Source organism: Rhinatrema bivittatum, chromosome 6 (genome assembly GCF_901001135.1).
Source record: "Rhinatrema bivittatum chromosome 6, aRhiBiv1.1, whole genome shotgun sequence".
Lineage (NCBI taxonomy): Eukaryota > Metazoa > Chordata > Amphibia > Gymnophiona > Rhinatrematidae > Rhinatrema > Rhinatrema bivittatum.
Window position 1 is genome coordinate 58,390,306 of NC_042620.1, and position 19,901 is coordinate 58,410,206.

General features: G+C 42.8%; 1 protein-coding gene across 1 annotated transcript in view; it reads right to left on the reverse strand.

The window, feature by feature from the left end:
* Positions 1-19,901, reverse strand: part of LRP1B (LDL receptor related protein 1B) — a 3,516,099-nt gene that overhangs the window by 628,211 nt on the left and 2,867,987 nt on the right. Inside the window, 2 exon segments of the mRNA XM_029607894.1 lie at positions 345-532; positions 1,323-1,463. Coding sequence (XP_029463754.1) covers positions 345-532; positions 1,323-1,463 — 329 coding nt within the window.

Below are 19,901 nucleotides of genomic sequence, written 5' to 3' on the forward strand. Positions count from 1 at the left end.
ATATAGGTTGAACGTGATGTTCAAACTCAATAAGCAGAGCTATCAGATTGCTGTCCAAGCCACCACAGATAAAATTGAATTTTAGAAGGAAAACATCTGTTTTTCAGCCTTAAGATAGCTGGGTTATTGATATACTTTAATATATCTTGTGATATGACTTTGACTCGGTACAAGTATTTTTAATTAGATCAGTCTTCTTCAGTTACATCAATGCAGTATTAGATGACAGACAACAGCTTTTTTAAAAACAGTCATAGGAAATGCAGACTACAGTATTTTTGTGTCATAGTAATTCACAATGTATATTGTTTTTGTGTTCAACATTACACACCACAGCTACCAACCTTGTAGCCAACAGGAAGATCTTGACACTCGTGTGAACATCCACTAACTTTTTTACTCAAACATTCATTTAAATTGCAGTTTTTCTCATCAGAACCATCTTCACAATCATTTTTAGTGTCACAAAGAACATCTTTAGGAACACAATTGCCATTTTTGCACATAAAAAATGAACCGTTGCATGTCTGTTCTGAAAAAAATAAAACAAAACAGAACACAAATAAAATCACATAATTGCCTAGAACTTTGTAAAAATAACAGAAAGCAAAACTACTTAGTCCTGTTTTGCTATTTAGTTCTCGGCTTCTAAATAAGGCCGTTGGCAAATATATAAGCAGAACAGTAAAATAAAACTGGTTTTGTCTTCTACTTTTTTAAAGTTCTATATCAGTAGATTTTCAGGTAATAGCAAGAATCAATGAAATATAAATTCAGATTCAATAACACAGTCAAGAAAATGACCATATAATAAACATGCCCTAATGATGTTTTGAAAATGCTTTTCACTGTAAAATTAGTCATATTGTCAAGTAATAGATTTTTAGTATCTGAGTACCACACAAAACAGTAAGTTTTACTTCTTGTTTCTTCCTCACCTTTCCAATCTTCAATGAAGTAATATATCTTAGTCTATCAATAGATAAGTTTGATAGACAGATATTAGTTTATTAATATTTATGGGTTTTACTTGGTGATTTGACCTTTGTGTACTATTTTGAAATTATAAAAATTAAATTAAAATCTGCACCATTTATGCCAGTCTTCATCTATCAATGTTGCATTTACAGTTTTGATGTATCAGCATGACAGTTGCATAATATAATGCTAAAAGTAATTCTATTTGGTATAAGGATTCTGTACCTTATTAAATGGTATTCTATCTAAAACACTAAAACAGAGGAAAACTATTATTTTTATGCAATAGTTTAAAAGACAAAAAAGAAAAATAAACATAATTGAAATGGAAAAATATTCTGAACCTGCACTTAAGCATTTTCTATTTAGAGGTGCTTCATCAGAATGATCTGGGCAGTCAAAATCTCCATCACACTGCCATTGTGCATTTAACAAGCATCTTCCATCAGCACAGCTAAATTCCCCAGGTCTGCAGTGGTGATAACCTATGGAAAAATAAACAGAAGAAAATTATTGATTACACCAGGAAGCATATCTAAACATACAAATTATGTATTTAAGTGACATAAATTATTTTAAATGAAGGAATAGTACAGAAGGTGAACTGTACCTGCAATATAATGGAAGTACCATAAACTGATAGCATGGAGCTACACTTTTTGCAATAATTCCATCTGATATACTGTAACCTTAGACACTCAAAGCATGCATGTCCTAAAATACTAATAAAATGATGTTGTCTTTCTTATTCTGCAGTAGATAACAATATTATGTTATACAAAATATTTTGCAAGTTGGTTGTTATGTTTACGTGGCCAAGAGTATTGATGATATTAATAGACATAGGTATGTATTCAGTGGTGGCAGATCCTGATATGGTGTCCTATAGGGTAATTGGTCCAATGCCCTCCTCCCAACCAGGTGTCCCACAGGAGAAAGGGGTATACAACCCACCCAGTACTGTCTCCCAGGGAATGGAGGGGCGGCAAAGATGTGGTAACATAGTAACATATACATAGTAATGATGGCAGAAAAATGCCAAAATGGTCCATCCAGTCTGCCCAGCAAGCTTCGCAAGGTAGCAACTGCCGCTCCATGCAGGTTACCCCCATGTTTCTCTTAAGGGTAGTAACTTCCTCTCCATGCAGGTTACACCCATGTTTCTCTTAAGGACTCTCTACCTGGGTAACATCATGCTAGGTTGAGAGAACATTGTATAAATCTCATTTCTGTGTGAGTTTCCTCACTCCAAAGGACATCAAATGTTCACAAGAGTGCACTGTTCTGTTCATACGTCACACTCTGCATGTCAAAGTGGCCCCTAACCTCTACACTAATACCTAAACTTCACTCGAGTAGCTAGGTGGGCCTCCTATAGAGGTATAAGTACTAGGGATGTGCATCGGTTTTCCACGTATTTGTGATCCGCAACGTATTTTGTCCTGTCTGTTAAATACGTGGGGAGGCGAAATGCATCACAACTCCCCACGTATTTAATGGATTTCTGTTTTATTCGGCCACCTAAATAAAAATGTAAACAAACCCTCCTGAACCCCCCCAAGACTTACCAAAACTCCCTGGTGGTCCAGCGGGGGGTCCGGGAACTATCCCCTGCACTCACACCCTCGGTGCTGGTTTCATCATGGCGCCGATAGCCTTTGTCACAGGGGCTACTGCTGCCATTGGTTAGTCCCTGTCACATGGCCATCGGCGCCATCTTGTGCTCCTACCATGTGACAGGGGCTGACCAATGGCACCGGTAGCCCCTGTGACATAGTATGGGCAAAGGCTATCGGCGCCATTTTGAGTCCTGGCATCGGACAGCCGGTGTGCAGGAGGTCGCTCCGGGACCCCCGTTGGACCCACAGGGACTTTTGGCCAGCTTGGGGGGGGCTCCTGACCCCCACAAGACTTGCCAAAAGTCCAGCGGGGGTCCGGGAGCGACCTCCTGCACGCTGGCCGTCCGATGCCAATACTTAAAATGATGCCGATCGCTTTTGCCCTCACTATGTCACAGGTACTGATGGTTGGCCCCTGTGACATAGTGAGGGCAAAGGCGATCGGCGCCATTTTGAACACTGGCAGCAGATCGTCTTTGCCCTCACTATGTCACAGGGGCCGACCGTCGGTACCTGTGACATAGTGAGGGCAAAGGCGATCGGCACCATTTTGAGTCCTGGAATCAGACGGCCGGCATGCAGGAGGTCGCTCCCGGACCCCCCGCTGGACTTTTGGCAAGTCTTGTGGGGGTCAGGAGGCCCTCCCAAGCTGGCCAAAAGTCCCTGGGGGTCCAACGGGGGTCCTGGAGCGACCTCCTGCATGCCGGCCGGCCAATGCCAGGACTCAAAATGGCGCCAATAGCCTTTGCCCATACTATGTCACAGGGGCTACCAGTGCCATTGGTCAGCCCCTGTCACATGGTAGGAGCATAAGATGGTGCCGGTGACCATGTGACAGGGGCTGACTAATGGCACCGGTAGCCCCTGTGACACAGGTAATCGGCGCCATGATGAAACCAGCAAACGAGGGTGTGAGTGCAGGGGATAGTTCCCGGACCCCCCGCTGGACCACCAGGGAGTTTTGGTAAGTCTTGGGGGGGTCAGGAGGGTGGGGGGTTGTATTTAATTTTAATTTTAGCTGGGACATGAATATAACTCGCCATATTAACGCATCGGGGTGCCATACGGCCGAATGCAATGCATTTGCTCCCCGACGAATTCGAATCACGAATGCAACGTATGATGTCCCTCTGCACATCCCTAATAAATACCTGCTTAGTATGAGGGCCTTATAGCTAGTCTCTCTCTCTCTCTCTCACCCTTCCCCAGCCTAAAAATTCCAAAATGGAATTTGCAAAACAATCATAAGTTGTGTTATGGGCACATCACATATAACTCTTGCCCCTGACTCCTCCCTCTTTAAAAATTTGCATTGTATCATGCATTATGGTGCTTTTCACATGCAAAAATGCCATAATGCAATTTGATAAATGACCCTGTAAGTTTGGTGTAGCAAGAATGGCATACACATGAGGCAGGTGACACCTGATGAAGTTTTCTCTGTCCTTGAAAGCTCATGCCTCAATAAATTGATTAATCTACTGTATAAGGTACCATCCTACTTCGTGTTAATTTGTCTTTCAGAGAGGTTGCGTAAAATAATTGTTGCTTTCTTTTGCAATTATTTGGAACAGAAGATGTAGGGAGAGTTGAAGCTATTAATTAAATATTTTTTGAGTACTGCTTGTGAGGATCTGTTGCCAATTTTACTTCCCGCTTGCAGTTGGTATTGTGAATTGCTTATACTATCTATCTAGTCTTCAAATATCTGTGCCCTCACTTCATATAAAAATGGCTGTATATCATCCACAGAACAATTGGCTTGTGGATAACAATCTTAAGGGCTGTTGGATATAGTCAAGGAAGTTTGGATTGGGATAGAAAATGAACCAGTAATGGTAACTTAATATATACAACAGTTACAATAACATTTATAAACAGTAGCAAAAGTATTACAGGAAAACTTAAAGAAAGCCCAAGAACAGCAAAAGACATATTATGCCAAAGGGGCAAAATGGAGCTAGGCTGCTGGCACTAACTTTCAAAAAGGAGATAGAACAGCTTTTAAACTAGAACCAGGGGGAAAGGCAACAGTTACTCACCAATGCATGGTTTAGAGGAATGTATCTTTGAAGGATACTAATGAAACAGGAGAGTTAGGGCATCCCAACTGAGAGGTTCCAATAAATGCAAAAGTAGCTCATGTGCCTAAAAGAATCAACTAAGCTAAAGAATTCTAAATTATCCATATCAACTGAAAAGGTTGTTAATACAAACAAAAAACACACTTTGGAATGTCTGTATGCCAATTCCAGAAGTCTAAGAAGTAAGATGAGAGAGCTAGCGTGTATAGCAGTGAATAATGAGATGAACATAACTGGCATCTCAGAGACCTAGTAGAACGAGGATAACCAATGGGACAGTACTATATCAGGGTACAAATTATACCACAATGATAGGCAGGATCAGCTTGGTGGGGGTGTAGCACTTTATGCCCAGGAGGGTACAGAGTCCAAAAGGATAAAGATCATACAAGAGATTAAATGCTCAGTTGAATCTATATGGGTCGAAATCCAATGTGTGTTGCGTAATAGTATAGTGGTAGGAGTATACTATCGTCCACCTGGCCAAAATGATCAGACAAATGATGAAATGCTAAGAGAGATCAGGGAAGCTAACCAATTTGGCAGAGCTGTAATAATGAGAGATTTCAATTACCCCATTATTGACTGGGTAAATATAACATCAGGACATGCTAGAGACATAAAATTCCTGGATGGAATAAACAAGTGCTTCATGGAGCAATTGGTACAGGAATCAACAAGAGAGGGTGCTATTTTAGATTTAATTGGCTTAAAGACTGGAAGGGGGACTATATGTAAATCTACAGCTCTAACACTAAATTTTCAAAAGGGAAACTTTGATAAAATGAGTAAAATAGGTAGAAAAAACTGAAAAGTACAGTTGCAAAGGTTAAAAGGGTACAACAGGCACAGTCCAAATGTATTCCTTGCATTAAGAAAGATGGGAGGAAGGCAAAAAATTACTGACACAGTTAAAAGGTGAGGCAAATGAGGCTATTTAACCAAAAAATACATCCTTCAAAAATTGGAAGAAGGATCCATCTGAAGAAAATAGGAAAAAACATAAGCATTGTCAACTTAAGCATAAAACATTGATAAGGCAAGCTAAGAGAGAATTTAAAATGAAGTAGGCCATAGAGGCAAAAACTCATAATAAAAACTTTTTTAAATGTATCCAAAGCAGGAAACCTGTGAGGGAGTTGGTTGGACTGTTAGATGACAGAGGGGTTAAAGGGGCTCTTAAGTAAGATAAGGCCATTGCAGAAAGACTAAATTAATTCTTTGCTTCTGTGTTTATTAATGAGGAAGTTGGAGATATACCAGTTCTTGGGATGTTTTTCAAGGCTGATGATTTGGATGAACTGAACCAAATCACTGTGAACCTGGAAGATTTAGTAGGCTAGGTTGACAAACTAAAGAGTAGCAAATCACCTGGACCAGATGTTAGACACCCCAGATTTCTGAAGGAACTAAAAAATAAAATTTCAGATCTAATAGTTCAAATTTGTAACCTATCATTAAAATCATCCATTGTACCTGAAGACTAGAGAGTGGCCAATGTATTCCCAATATATAAAAAGGGCACTAGGGGTGATCCAGGAAACTATAGACAAGTGAGCCTGACTTCAGTGCCAGAAATAATAGAGGAAACTGTTCTGAAGATCAAAATCACAGAGCATATAGAAAGTCATGGTTTAATGGAACACAGTCAGCATGGATTTACTCATGGCAAGTCTTCCCTCACAAATCTGCTTCATTTTTTTGAAGGGGTTAATAAACATGTGGATAAAAGTGAGCCAGTTGATGTAGTGCATTTGGATTTTCATAAGGCGTTTGACAAAGTCCCTCATGAGAGGCTTCTAAGGAAACTAAAAAGTCATGGGATAGGAGGCAGTGTCCTTTCGTGGATTACAAACTGGTTAAAAGACAGGAAACAGAGTAGGATTAATGTTCAGTTTTCTCAGTGGAAAAGGGTAAACAGTGGAGAGCTTCATGGATTTGTATTTGGACTGGTGCTTTTCAAAATATTTATAAATAATCTGGAAAGGAATACGATGAGTGAGGTAATCAAATTTTCAGATGATACAAAATTATTCAGAGTAGTTAAATCAAAAGCAGATTGTGATAAATTTCAGGAGGACCTTGTGAGACCTGAAGACTGGGCATCCAAATGGCAGATGAAATTTAATATGGACAAGTGAAAGATGATGCATATTAGGGATGTGAATCGTGTCCTCGATCGTCTTAACGATCGATTTCGGCTGGGAGGGGGATGGAATCGTATTGTTGCCGTTTGGGGGGGTAAAATATCGTGAAAAATCGTTAAAAATCGTTAAAAATCGAAAAATCGAAAAACCGGCACATTAAAACCCCCTAAAACCCACCCCCGACCCTTTAAATTAAATCCCCCACCCTCCCGAACCCCCCCCCCAAATAACTTAAATAACCTGCGGGTCCAGCGGCGGTCCGGAACGGCAGCGGTCCGGAACGGGCTCCTGCTCTGAATCTTGTCGTCTTCAGCCGGCGCCATTTTCCAAAATGGCGCCGAAAAATGGCGGCGGCCATAGACGAAAAAGATTGGACGGCAGGAGGTCCTTCCGGCCCCCCGCTGGACTTTTGGCAAGTCTCGTGGGGGTCAGGAGGCCCCCCACAAGCTGGCCAAAAGTTCCTGGAGGACCAGCGGGGGTCAGGGAGCGATTTCCCGCCGCGAATCGTTTTCGTACGGAAAATGGCGCCGGCAGGAGATCGACTGCAGGAGGTCGTTCAGCGAGGCGCCGGAACCCTCGCTGAACGACCTCCTGCAGTCGATCTCCTGCCGGCGCCATTTTCCGTACGAAAACGATTCGCGGCGGGAAATCGCTCCCTGACCCCCGCTGGACCTCCAGGAACTTTTGGCCAGCTTGTGGGGGGCCTCCTGACCCCCACGAGACTTGCCAAAAGTCCAGCGGGGGTCCGGAAGGACCTCCTGCCGTCCAATCTTTTTCGTCTATGGCCGCCGTCATTTTTCGGCGCCATTTTGGAAAATGGCGCCGGCTGAAGACGACAAGGTTCAGAGCAGGAGCCCGTTCCAGACCGCTGCCGTTCCGGACCGCTGCTGGACCCGCAGGTTATTTAAGTTATTTGGGGGGGGTTCGGGAGGGTGGGGGATTTAATTTAAAGGGTCGGGGGTGGGTTTTAGGGGGTTTTAGTGTGCCGGCTCACGATTCTAACGATTTATAACGATAAATCGTTAGAATCTGTATTGTATTGTGTTCCATAACGGTTTAAGACGATATTAAAATTATCGGACGATAATTTTAATCGTCCTAAAACGATTCACATCCCTAATGCATATAGGGAAAAATAACCCATGCTGTAGTCACACGATGTTAGTTTCCATAGTAGGAGTTACCACCCTGGAAAAATATCTAGGCGTCATAGTAGATAATACATTGAAATTGTTGGCTCAGGGTGCTGCAGCAGTCAGAAAAACAAACAGAATGTTAGGAATTATTAGGAAGGGAATGGTGAATAAAATGGAAAATGTCATAATGCCTCTTTATCGCTCAATGGTGAGACCACATCTTAAGTACTGTGTACAATTCTGGTCGTCACACCTCAAAAAGGATATAGTTGTGAGGGAGAAGGGCAACAAACATGATAAAGGGGATGGGAAAGTTCCCCTATGAGGAAAGGCTAAAGAGGTTAACTGTTCAGCTTGGAGAAGAGATGGCTGAGGGGGGATATGATAGAGGTCTAGAATGGGTACATTTGAATTGGTTATTTACTCTTTCAGATAATAGAAGGAAAAGGGGGCATTCCATGAAATTAGCAATTAGCACATTTAAAACTATTTGGAGAAAATGTTTTTCACTCAACTCACAATTAAGCTTTGGAATTTGTTGCCAGAGGATGTGGTTAGTGCAGTTAGTGTAGCTGGGTTTAAAAAAGGCTTGGATAATTTTTGGAGGAGAAGTAAATTAAGTGTTATTAATCAAGTAGTCTTAGAGAATAGCCACTGCTATTACTAGCATAAGTAGCATGGGATCTTCTTAGTGTTTTGGTACTTGCCAGGTTCTTGTAGCCTAGATTGGCCACTATTGGAAACAGGATGCTGGACTTCATTGATCTGTGAACTATGAGGTAGATTTTGTGAAGAACAAAACCAAGATTTACCATGTAAACTTACTAAAACCATGGATTCGCTGAGAAGGGTTAGTGGAAAGGCGATTTGTGCCTGGAAGAAACAGAGGTTCCTGAGCCAGAACAAATTGGGATCTGAAACGAAAATGACATTAGAACAGAAACTACAGATCCAATATTCAGTATTTTCTTCCCTTCCAGGATGAAATAAATGGGGGCAATATAGAATCATTACCCTTTCGGGGAAAATAGTGAGATAAATACCAGCAGGGACCAGAGTCAAAGTCAGGAGTCTGTCAATGTCCCAAGCAGTTTGACCACAACTCCCAATCTACTACCTGTTTCTAGTTACCTCCTACCTGAGAACTGTTATGAAGAGGGCAACCTGAGTACTAATTCGGATGGCAAAAGTGAAGAGTATAAGATTAAGAGACTGCATTAAACCTAGGACCCCAGACGCTTGGTTCTCCTCCCCACCTTTGGAACTCCGGCACCCCAGATCATAAGTCTGATGAGTGAGAGGAAGATTAGAGGTCCAGGACAATGAGAGTGGCCATGGGAGATTCTGTGACACCTGTACTAGGGGTTACACAAAACACTAGGGATGTGCAGACCAAAAGTTTAAGTTCATAAGTCCATAAGTCGAAAGGGGGTCCCATTTGCGGTCAATATGGACTAATGGAGAATTCCATAAGTTGAGTCTATGTCCATATGTGCAAATAAAAATTTAAACCCCTCACCCGCCTTAATCTCCCCCCCCAAGACTTACCAAAATTCCCTGGTGGTCCAGCGGGGTCAGGACGCCATTCCTGAACTCCTTTGCAAGGAGCACATGACGTCGGCGTCACGTCGGAGTGACGCGGCGTCACGTGATTTCCCTCGGGTTCGCTCCCGGACCCCTCGTTGGGCTCAAAAGGCACTTTTGGACAAGCTGTCCAAAAGTGCCTTTTGAGCCCAACGAGGGGTCCGGGAGCGAACCCGAGGGGAATCACGTGACGCCGCATCACTCCGACGTGACGCCGACGTCACGTGATTCCCCACGCGTCCGCTCCCGGACCCTCACGGAACTTTTGGCCAGCTTTGGTAAGTCTTGGGGGGGGATTAAGGAGGGTGAGGGGTTTAAATTTTTATTTAGATCAACAATCGCGATTTACAACGTATTCAACATAGCTATGTTGAATAAGTTGGAAATCCGATCGTTTAAGCCTCATCTTTTTTTTAAGTTAAAAAAAAAAATAAGTTGCGTTTTCCATTTAAGTTCAAAACGAATGCACACCCCTACAAAACACAAAGAAATTGATGATGGTATTATAACTGCCAAAATCCCTAGCAGTTGTCATTCAAGAAAGAGCTATAATCAGCTAGGTAACCAAGCAGTGGAGAGGCCATAAGTTCCTTTTAACCCCAGCTGACCAAACAGGGAGAAACTATCTGGTGATCATGGAGAAGTACCACAGCAGCAGCTGCTACAAGTCAAGGGAAAGAATATTTTTCTCTTGAAATTTGCGCTGATCTTCAGAGAAAAGAATATTACCAGCAGGAGGATGTAGGAATGTTTTGGAAAAATTTAAGTGAGTTCAAAATGTTTCCTAAGAGGTAGATGGCAGTGGGGCTTTGTACAGAGGACTGAGTCCAAACTAGAGGAAATAAATTACTTTAAATACCCGAAGTTAAAGTTTACTACAGATTTAAGTCAGTTACCTGAAGTAGAGGACACATTAACATGCATCCTTCCTTGAGGAGGTAGAGCTGGAACTTGGAAGGATAAAGATTGTAAAATTGTCTTAACAGTGTGAGATGATTACAGCCATATACAATTTAGAGAATAAATTTACATTCAAGCTTACACTTCCAGCTCTACTTCTGTCTGAGCAGTGCTGGAGGCTAAAGGAGTGGGGCCGTAGGTCTCTTACTCTCAGCAGGGGGATGTAGAGCATTGGGGTGAAGGGGGGGGAGGGAAGGGAAGAGGGCAAGTGATTGCATGATTTTTCGATAAGGGTGACAGCAGGCCAGGATATAATACTGAAAAATTCTAACAGATTAAAAGTGGCCTTTGTATGATATGTTGGAGAGAGACAGGAGATTGGCCTGCTGGCACATGAATTTCTGTTTTTTCGTTTGATTATTACAGTGCTACTTAGCCAGATATCTTTTAAAGATATCTGGTTAAGAAGCACATTACCCGGACACACAAGGCTAGATAACTTTAGATCTGCTCAGAAGTAGGTCTAATGTTATCTGGCTAACCTAGCAGATATACCCGATATTCAGCTAGGTTAGCCAGATATCTCAGTACCTCCTGGGAACACCCCTGAAAAGACCCTTTTATAAACACTAAATTGTAGCTGGATAAGTAGTTATCCAGCTATAATTTAGCTGGATAACTACTGAAGACTGTAAACCGTTGTGATGGCTGCACCGAATGACAGTATATTAAACTCAACAAATAAATAAATAAATAAATAAATTTAGATGGATAACTTGTGGCTGTCAGCGGGTTTGAAAACTGACGCCGGTAAAATTGTGCATTGGTTGTTGGACCCGCTGACAGTTATCTCTAATGTTAATAAGGAGGCGCTAGGGACACCCTATTGTCCCTAGCACCTCCTTATTAGCCTGACACCTAATTTAAATAGAGAATTGTGTGTCTAGGAGAGGTGCCTGGCCGCCCATCGGGAGAGCGGGCGCTCAACACGGAGCGCCGGCTCTCCTGCACTTTTTACAGAATCTGCCTGACAAAAAGATGTTGCAAAAGTTAGTAAGTACTTTCTACATGTGACAGGTTTCAAAGGGAAAGTATGCACATTCTTTTCTTTGAAACTCGGAGCAATGAATGCAGATAAAAAGTATACAGATACTTTGTCTCAAGGTGGACAGTTTGAAACAGCCCCATGCAGATAATTTAGTAACTGTTCTCGTTGGTGCAGATTCTTTATACCCACAGACTTTAACACCAATTTTCAAAGGGAGATTATTTGCATATGTTCCCTTTTGAATTGTATCCCATCAAAAGTACTTTCATACAATTATCCCTGCAAATTTGTGTGCAGATTTTTTTTTTAGGGGGGGGGGTTTGAATAAGTGTATAATTTTGAAAATGCAAAATCTCTTCAAAAATGCCTTAAGTGCATGCGTTCACCCACATATCGGACAAGCAATTTTATAATGCTATTTATTCTAGTAAAGCATTGTTTTATCAGTGGAAATGTCTTTGAAAATCACCCTTTTTCAGACTACTGCACTAAACTGCATTAACATTATTCATTAATATGTGCAGAGTTTTAAGTGAGAATGCTAATGAGATGCTGAGGAACATTTTATCACAGATGATAAAATATGTGTGTAAAAATCCATGCATTAATGTGAATTATGTAGGTAAGAATTTTGTGTTAATGTGTCTGCATTAGATTTTACAAAGTCCTTTCTCAGCTGCTGGCTGGGAAAGTTAACAAGATAAACTTATCTAGCTAACTTACGGCTCGATACAGTAAGGCCGCGGTAAAAACAGTGCGGCAGTGTCAGGCGCACCCTTCCTGCCCGCACGCACAGTTCTCTTCACTAACTTCCCGATACTCTCCTCTAATCGCATGCAAATGCATGCCGCGGCTGTGAAGCGTTAGGGAAGGGTTATGCCCGCGCAACCCATTTTACTGTATTGGCGCTGTAACAGCGCCTATACAGTAACCTGGGTGCGCTGGTACCTGTCATTTCAAATGACATTTGAAATGACAGGCACCAGGAAGTGTAAAAAAAGTGTAAAAAACAAAAAACCTGTGTGTTATATAAAAAAATAAAACAATTTTAAATACCTGTCGGAGGGCCGTGGGTCCAGGCGGCCGGTGGGCGGCGGGCAGCCATCAGCGGCATCCGGTAGTCCCTTCTCCCTTCCTCCCTCCCTCCACTGCCTGGATGAGCGCCAAAATCGCACGGACGGGTCGGCAGCGGGGGGGGGGGGGGCAGCAGCGGGGGGGCGGCAGCAGGATCCGGGAGCGGTGGGTAGGCAGCAGCGGGGTCCGGGGGGGCAGCGGCAGCAGGATCCATTGGTGGCAGCGAGATCCGGGGAGCGAGTAGCGGCAGCGTGTTCGATCGGGCAGGCAGGTAGGTGGCAAAATAAAGATGGCCGCCAGCACGGGAAAATCGTGCAATTGGCCGCTGAAGACGTGACGTCACACCCCGTGACGCCAAAAGTGATCCAGCTTATCTATCTGGATAATGCTGAAAATAGGTAATATCCTGCTAAGTTAGTCAGATAACATTACTCCACCTCAAAATTCCACACATAGCCAGATAAGGTTCTACCTAGCTAAAAACATATCTGGCTATGTCAGGTCAGTCAAACTGGTGGGATGTTAAAAACTTGGCATTTGTCTGGCTACGTGCCAAACTTAGGGGGTTATTTTCTAAACCATTATTGCATCCTTTTATGGTGTCGCTATTCGGTGTGAAAGCCGGCAGCCGGCGTACTGCAATGGTGCGAAGGCTGTGGACTTTCACAGGCCTGCCCCCCCCCCTTTGCCCTCTGCCCCCCGTTTTCGCAGGATTCACCATTCTGCGAAAGAATGGTGAATCCAGGCCTTAGTCAAATGGACTGAATATGCACCTTTATGTTTTAACATGCATACTTTTTCTGTGCAATAATAGGTATAGAATGGTAATCCAATTAAAAAGGCACTAAAGTGAGACAGCTGTAAGAGTAGATTAGACGTCAGTGTTGGGGCTGTTCTAAGCCAGACTGGAGATTCCAAGTCCTTACATCCCTGCTCTTTCTTCTCACGACATTTCTCTCTGGAAGAGAAGAATTATGGGATCGGTGACAAAGAGCTCCGGGCTATTAAGTTGGCATTTGAGGAATGGCGACCTTGGCTCAAAGGTACTCAACATCAAATTACCGTGTTTACGGACCATAAGAATCTAGAGTATCTCTGCCATGTGCAATGTCTTAATCACAGACAAGCTAGATGGTCCTTATTTTTCAACCGCTTTGACTTCATGTTCAAATATTGCCCCGGAGACAAGAACACCAAAGCTGATGCTCTTTCATGCTCCTTTCTCTAGGAGGATATTCCAGAGGACCTGCAGCACATAATCGACCCAAAGAAAGTTGTCTTGGTGGCTACTCATTCTGTGCCTGCTAGTAAAACTATCATGCCAAAGCATCTCAGAAAGAAAGTGCTCCATTGGGCGCATGATTCCTAACTGGCTGGCCATCCTGGTCAATGCCGTACCCTGCTGAAGCTACAAAAGTATTATTGTGGCCATCTATCAAGGAAGACAATCTCTCCTATGTGGCATCATATACCAACTGTGCCAAGCACAAACCTACTTCTGGCCAACCGTGGGGATTGCTGCAACCGCTTCCAGGTCCAGAACAGCCCTGGACGCATATCACTACTGATTTTGTAGTTGATCTTTCCCTTTCTGGAGGTATGAATACCATCTGGGTTGCAGTCAACTGCTTCAGCAAGATGGCCCACTTCGTGGCACTACCTGGCTAGACCTCAGCCTCAGAACTTGTGGAGCTCTTCATAATTCATATCTTTCGACTCCATGGCCTACCAAAGCACATAGTCTCAGATTGAGGATCACAGTTCCCGGCAAGATTCTGGAATATTCTGTGCAAACTCTTCGATATCTCTCTAGTTTATACATCTGCCTATCATCCTCAATCTAATGACCAAATAGAATGATGAATAGGACCCTGAAACAGTTCATTCAGGCTTATGTGAGTTGTCATCAAAATAATTGGGCCAGGGGAGTTACCTTGGAGGAGAGACACGCTGAGAGGGTTGCAGCGTGTTTTGGAGCCGCACGGCAGAGAGGGACGCCGGACGGAGGAGCGCCGACCAGACCCCGCCTATATGACGTCATCAAGGCCCACTGCCTCTATTTAAACCTGAGGATAGCGGTGCAAGGCGGGAGTTACCTTGGAGGAGAGACATGCTGAGAGGGTTGCAGCGTGTTTTGGAGCCGCACGGCAGAGAGGGACGCCGGACAGAGGAGCGCCGACCAGACCCCGCCTATCTGACGTCATCAAGGCCCGCTGCCTCTATTTAAACCTGAGGATAGCGGCACGCAGCCGCCGGCGCGCCGAAGCCGCGCGCCAAAGGGGCGCGCCCCTGGGAGAAATTTTCATTCTCCCATTAACTGAGTCTTGATTGTTTTGCTTATCGAAGGAGAAAATTGTGGATGGGAAAGAAGCGGAAGGCTAGGATGGCGATCTCCACTCCAACTCGAGGAGATATTATTGGACCAATGGACCAGCACCTCATAAGGAGGGTAAGTCAGTCCATTAGAGAAGTCATCCCAGATATCTCCTTCTCCTCAGGGGCATCCGTTAGTCCCGCCACAGACCAGTCCCCCAATATATCTCCTGGTAAGGAGGGAATCAGTAATATTTCTGATCCCCTGAATATGGATTTAACATCCCCGGAATCCAGAGAGCAGATACCAGGAAGGCAGGAGGGGACTGCTGTTATTACTGTGAGGGGAAGAATGTCGGAAGGTAATTTGCCTGAAATAAATGATGAAGTAACCCCTCCTGATAACATCTCCCTGGTAGATGTTTGGAGAATAGTTACCAAAATGGAAAGAATGCTTTCTCTTTCCATGGCTCAATCCACTAACCTAGCAGTGGAAACTAGGAAAACCTTGGAGGACCATAATGAAAGAATTGTACATTTGGAAACTTTAAGTGATTCAAGTAACTCTCAAATGGCTACATTACAAGTTGCAAGTAATGCATTTATGAAAGACTCCTTAATAATTTATAAAAAATTGGAGAGTTTTGAAAATATATTGAAAAAGAAAAACTTAAGGTTTTTGAATTTTCCTTGTATTAGGTTGTTATCTGCTCAAGAACTTTTTAACAAATATGTAAAAGAAATTTTGGGAATAACAAAGGAGTTGGTGGTGCCAAAAATGTATTATTTACCTGTAAAAAAAAGAGACGTATTGAACCCTGAAGGAGGGATCGATACTTTAGTACCTATTAGCCCTAACTTGACAGCTTTTCTTGAATCATCTAATGATGATATACAAACAAGAGCCACTTTGTTAGTAATGTTTAGTTTGGAGAGCGAGAAAAATCTGGTTCTCCAAAATTACTTTAGAAATAAAGAAACTATGTTTTGCGGTCAGAGAATCCAAGTATTCCCGGACGTTTCCAAAGATACCCAACTGAGGCAGAAACAGTTTTTGAATCTGAGACAGAGAGTGAAATCCCTAGGGGCATCCTTTCATCTTAAATTCCCATGTAAGTGCTTAATTATCTTTCAAAAAAATAAGTTTGTGTTTCTGGAACCACCTCACTTGGAATCCTTTCTGTTAGATAAAGGTGGCTAAGCATGGTAGCTCACTCTCCTAAAAGGTGGGAATAACTGGCAGTATAATAGGCTCTCTCCTAGAATTTCATGTTAGATATGAAAATCTTTCCTTTGAATTTTCCTTTTTGTAACTCCCCGTTAAGTGGGCTGGATATTGTTTGCGCATGATATTTTGATGGTAGAGTGGTTATGGTTATGTTCTTGATGATGTGAATCAATATTTTCTTTTTTCTTTTTTGCATTGTAAAATGATGAAGAAATCTTAATAAAGTATAAATTGAAAAAAAAAATAATTGGGCCAAACTGTTACCATGGGTTGAATTCGCCATTAACTCTCATCCAGCAATATCAACTGGATTAACACCATTTGAAGTGGTATATGGACGTTCTCCATCTCTGTCACTTCACTGAAGCTCTCAGTGACATCCCCAGCAACTCAATCCACAGCTGAAGAAATCCATCAATTATGGACTTAGATGAAAGCAATGCTACTTATAGCTAGTAATCGAGTCAAAAGATTTTACGACACTCAACATTCCAAAGAGCCTGTCTTTCAACCTGGTGACAAAGTCTCACTATCCACTAAGCATCTTAGACTGAAGATACCCTCCTCTCTATTTGTTCCTCGCTACATTGGACCATTCCCTATCCTCCGACATCTTGGCAATGTTACCTACAGTCTGAACTTACCACCTGGATTGAACATCCATAACCACTCATCATCAGTGAATTCTCTTCCAAAACTCAGGAACCATCTCCTATTAATGCAGAAGATGACCTAGAATACAAGGTCGAAGCCATTCTTGATGTCAGCAAATGAGGCAAAACATGGGAATACCTTCTCTCTTGGGAAGGTTTCAGCCCCGAAGACAATTCTTGGGAGCCTCTGCCTAATATCCTTGACAAAGAGATGCTCCATCAGTTTCATCTTTCGCATCCTTGGAAAACAAAACCTGGTACCCACAGAGGAGATCACCCTTTGAAGGGGGGGTACTGTTGCAACTGTTTTTTTCTGACAGCTTCACTCCACCTACTTCTCTTTGTTAGCTCCTCCTCATGCTGCGGTTGGATGCCTGGCTACCACGGCATCTGCCTGCCGTCCTCCCCGGCATCCCTGGACCAGCTTGGATGCTGCCTCCCGCCATGCTCCGCTTGTACCATAGGGCACAGCCTATCTTCTTATTTCCTACTTGGCGCGAACCTCCGGGGCGTACCCCCGTGATGACGTCATGATGCCCGGATATTTAAATCCTAAAATGTTTGTTAGCCTTTGAGTTAGCAAGGGTAATTCTATGGGAATCCTACGGATGGGATTCACTCTCTATACCCAGCTACTCTGCCTCTCCAATCTCTATTGGACTCTCTAATGCTAACGAGGTACCAGCTCCTGGAAAGCAAGTGGGGGCCTCACTTGCTTTCCAGGTCGCTATCAGGAAACTGGTACTCGTGCCTCGAGGGTCCATGTTCCCTGACTCGCTGCCTACTCCTACCTTCTCTTCTGCCTGGAAGGATTCACTAATCTTCAACATCAGTGAGGAGTACTACCATCTTCACCTCAAAGCTGTTCCCTGGAACCAGGCACTCACTCCTCGAGGGCCTGCCTCCATTCCAGGCCCAGTGTCATCTCCGTGGAACCTCTACATGAGTACATCATCTGCAAGCCTCCCAGCTCTCAGGGTTCAGATACTCACTCCTCAAGGGTCTGCTCTCCCAACCCTGGGGATCTCCATACTGGGGTCTTATATATTCTCCACTGTACTCATTCTCTCAGTTCTTTCCACTACAGCACTGCTACCGGAGGAGTTGCTGTTCCAGTGCCTGAGGGATACCAGCCCTGCCGGGCTATTCCAGCTTCTCACTACTGCCACCTCTAGTAGTTTCCTTACACAGTCTAACAAAATATCAAATTCTGTGTTTGTGTGTCTGGAGCTAAGCCTGACCTGTGGCCCCTCACGGAACTTCCCCCCGTGGGCATGGTCAGTTGCCACAGTGTCCAAGGGTCCACCCAAACCTCAAAGTTTACAACAGTTTTGTCTTTTAGCCAATTTGTAATCCATGAAAGGACATCATCACCTATCCCATGAATTTTTACTTTCCAAGAAGCCTCACATGAGGAACTTTGTCAAATGCCTTATGAAAATCCAAATGCACTACATCGACTGGCTCACCTTTAGACACATGTTTATTAACCCCTTCAAAAAAATGAAGCAGATTTGTAAGGGAAGACTTGCCTTGAGTAAATCCATGCTGACTGTGTTCCAATAAACCATGTCTTTCTATATGCTCTGTGATTTTGATCTTCAGAATAGTTTCCACTATTTTTCATGGCACTGAAGTCAGGCTCACTGATCTGTAGTTTCCTCGATCGCCCCTGGAGCCCTTTTTAAATATTGGGGTTACATTAGCCACCTTCCAGTCTTCAGGTACAATGGATGATTTTAATGATAGGTTACAAATTTGAGCTATTAGATCTGAAATTTTACATTTTAGTTCCTTCAGAACCCTGGGGTCACCAAGACCCTCTGGTTCTTCAGCCTGCACTCCCTCCAGTTTACCCAGACCTCTTACACTGTCATGTTAGGCTTAAAATGCTGTTTCTGCAGGAGCAGCAAGCCACCACGCTGCAATCTCTGCCCATGCCCCACCCTTTTTCCAGATTCATATTTTAACCTTGCACACATGCATATATGTACTTAATTAGCAGCTTTTAATATCTGCATTGCTCATGTGTGGCTCACATACTCGTGTATATGGACCTTTTAGCACAAGCAACAAGCAACAGTTTTAAAATTTGGCCCTTAGATGTATGTTCAAATCTACACATGTTGTTTTCTATAAAAATGCTACCTTCACCAAAGTCTTCAGTTTCTTTGCACCCTCAGCAATTTTGAAATTTAGTGTGAAGTCTGTTGATAAAAAGGACTCACAGACTTTGCACCAAATTTGAAAATTGTCCCCTTAGCTGTTCTTTTAGGATGCAGGAATTTTTCTAATTTTTGACACATAACCTAAGTCCGTTCTGTTCTTTATTTTGACCAGGTGACTTTTCAGTACTAATGCTAAACTTTACCTCAGCTAGAATCTGCAGTTATGTACTGCATACGTGCATCTCATAAATGCTTTATTCTCTGTTGTGAACGACAACATGTTCTTAAGCTTGTAGGATCCAGTCTGAATATTGGAGTGATTGGCTAGTGTGCATTAGAAGCCAGAACTCACAAGTCATCCATCCTGTAAAGTATCTTTCATTGTAGTTTAGAAAGGTTTGGTAGTATTTATCAGAGTTGAGTCTTCAAGGCTTAACTGAAACTGTTTGTGCAGATGTTTCACACCTGCACATCAGAACTATATTCACTGGAAAAGCTTCCAGGAAAAAAAATAAACACTACAGTACACAATGGCATTACATCAGCACAAAAAGCTTGACTCAAGCCCCATGTGGATACAAAAATTGCAAAATCAGACAGAGTGTAGTACCATCAAGGAGCTCCAACCATGTTTGCAACATTTACAGCTTTTAAAATAATGATAGTGTACTGCCACACTATAATAAATCATGCCTGGAATATTACTTTTTGTGTAACAGTAAGCAATTGCTCATCGTACTAAATAAAGGAAGATTCTTTTTAAAGATGAGAGCTTCTCTGCTAAATTTTGCTTGCATCTATGTTTGAAGCATTCTTTTCTCTTTTTCTTAAAGCAAAAATGAATTCTCTGCTCTAAAGTGTAAAACATCTGATAAAAACTAAAATGTTGCCATAAATTGGTACTGAAGCTTTATAAAAAGGTGTGCTTTGCAACAACAGAAGAGATACCAGATGGTGGATCTTTAGAAT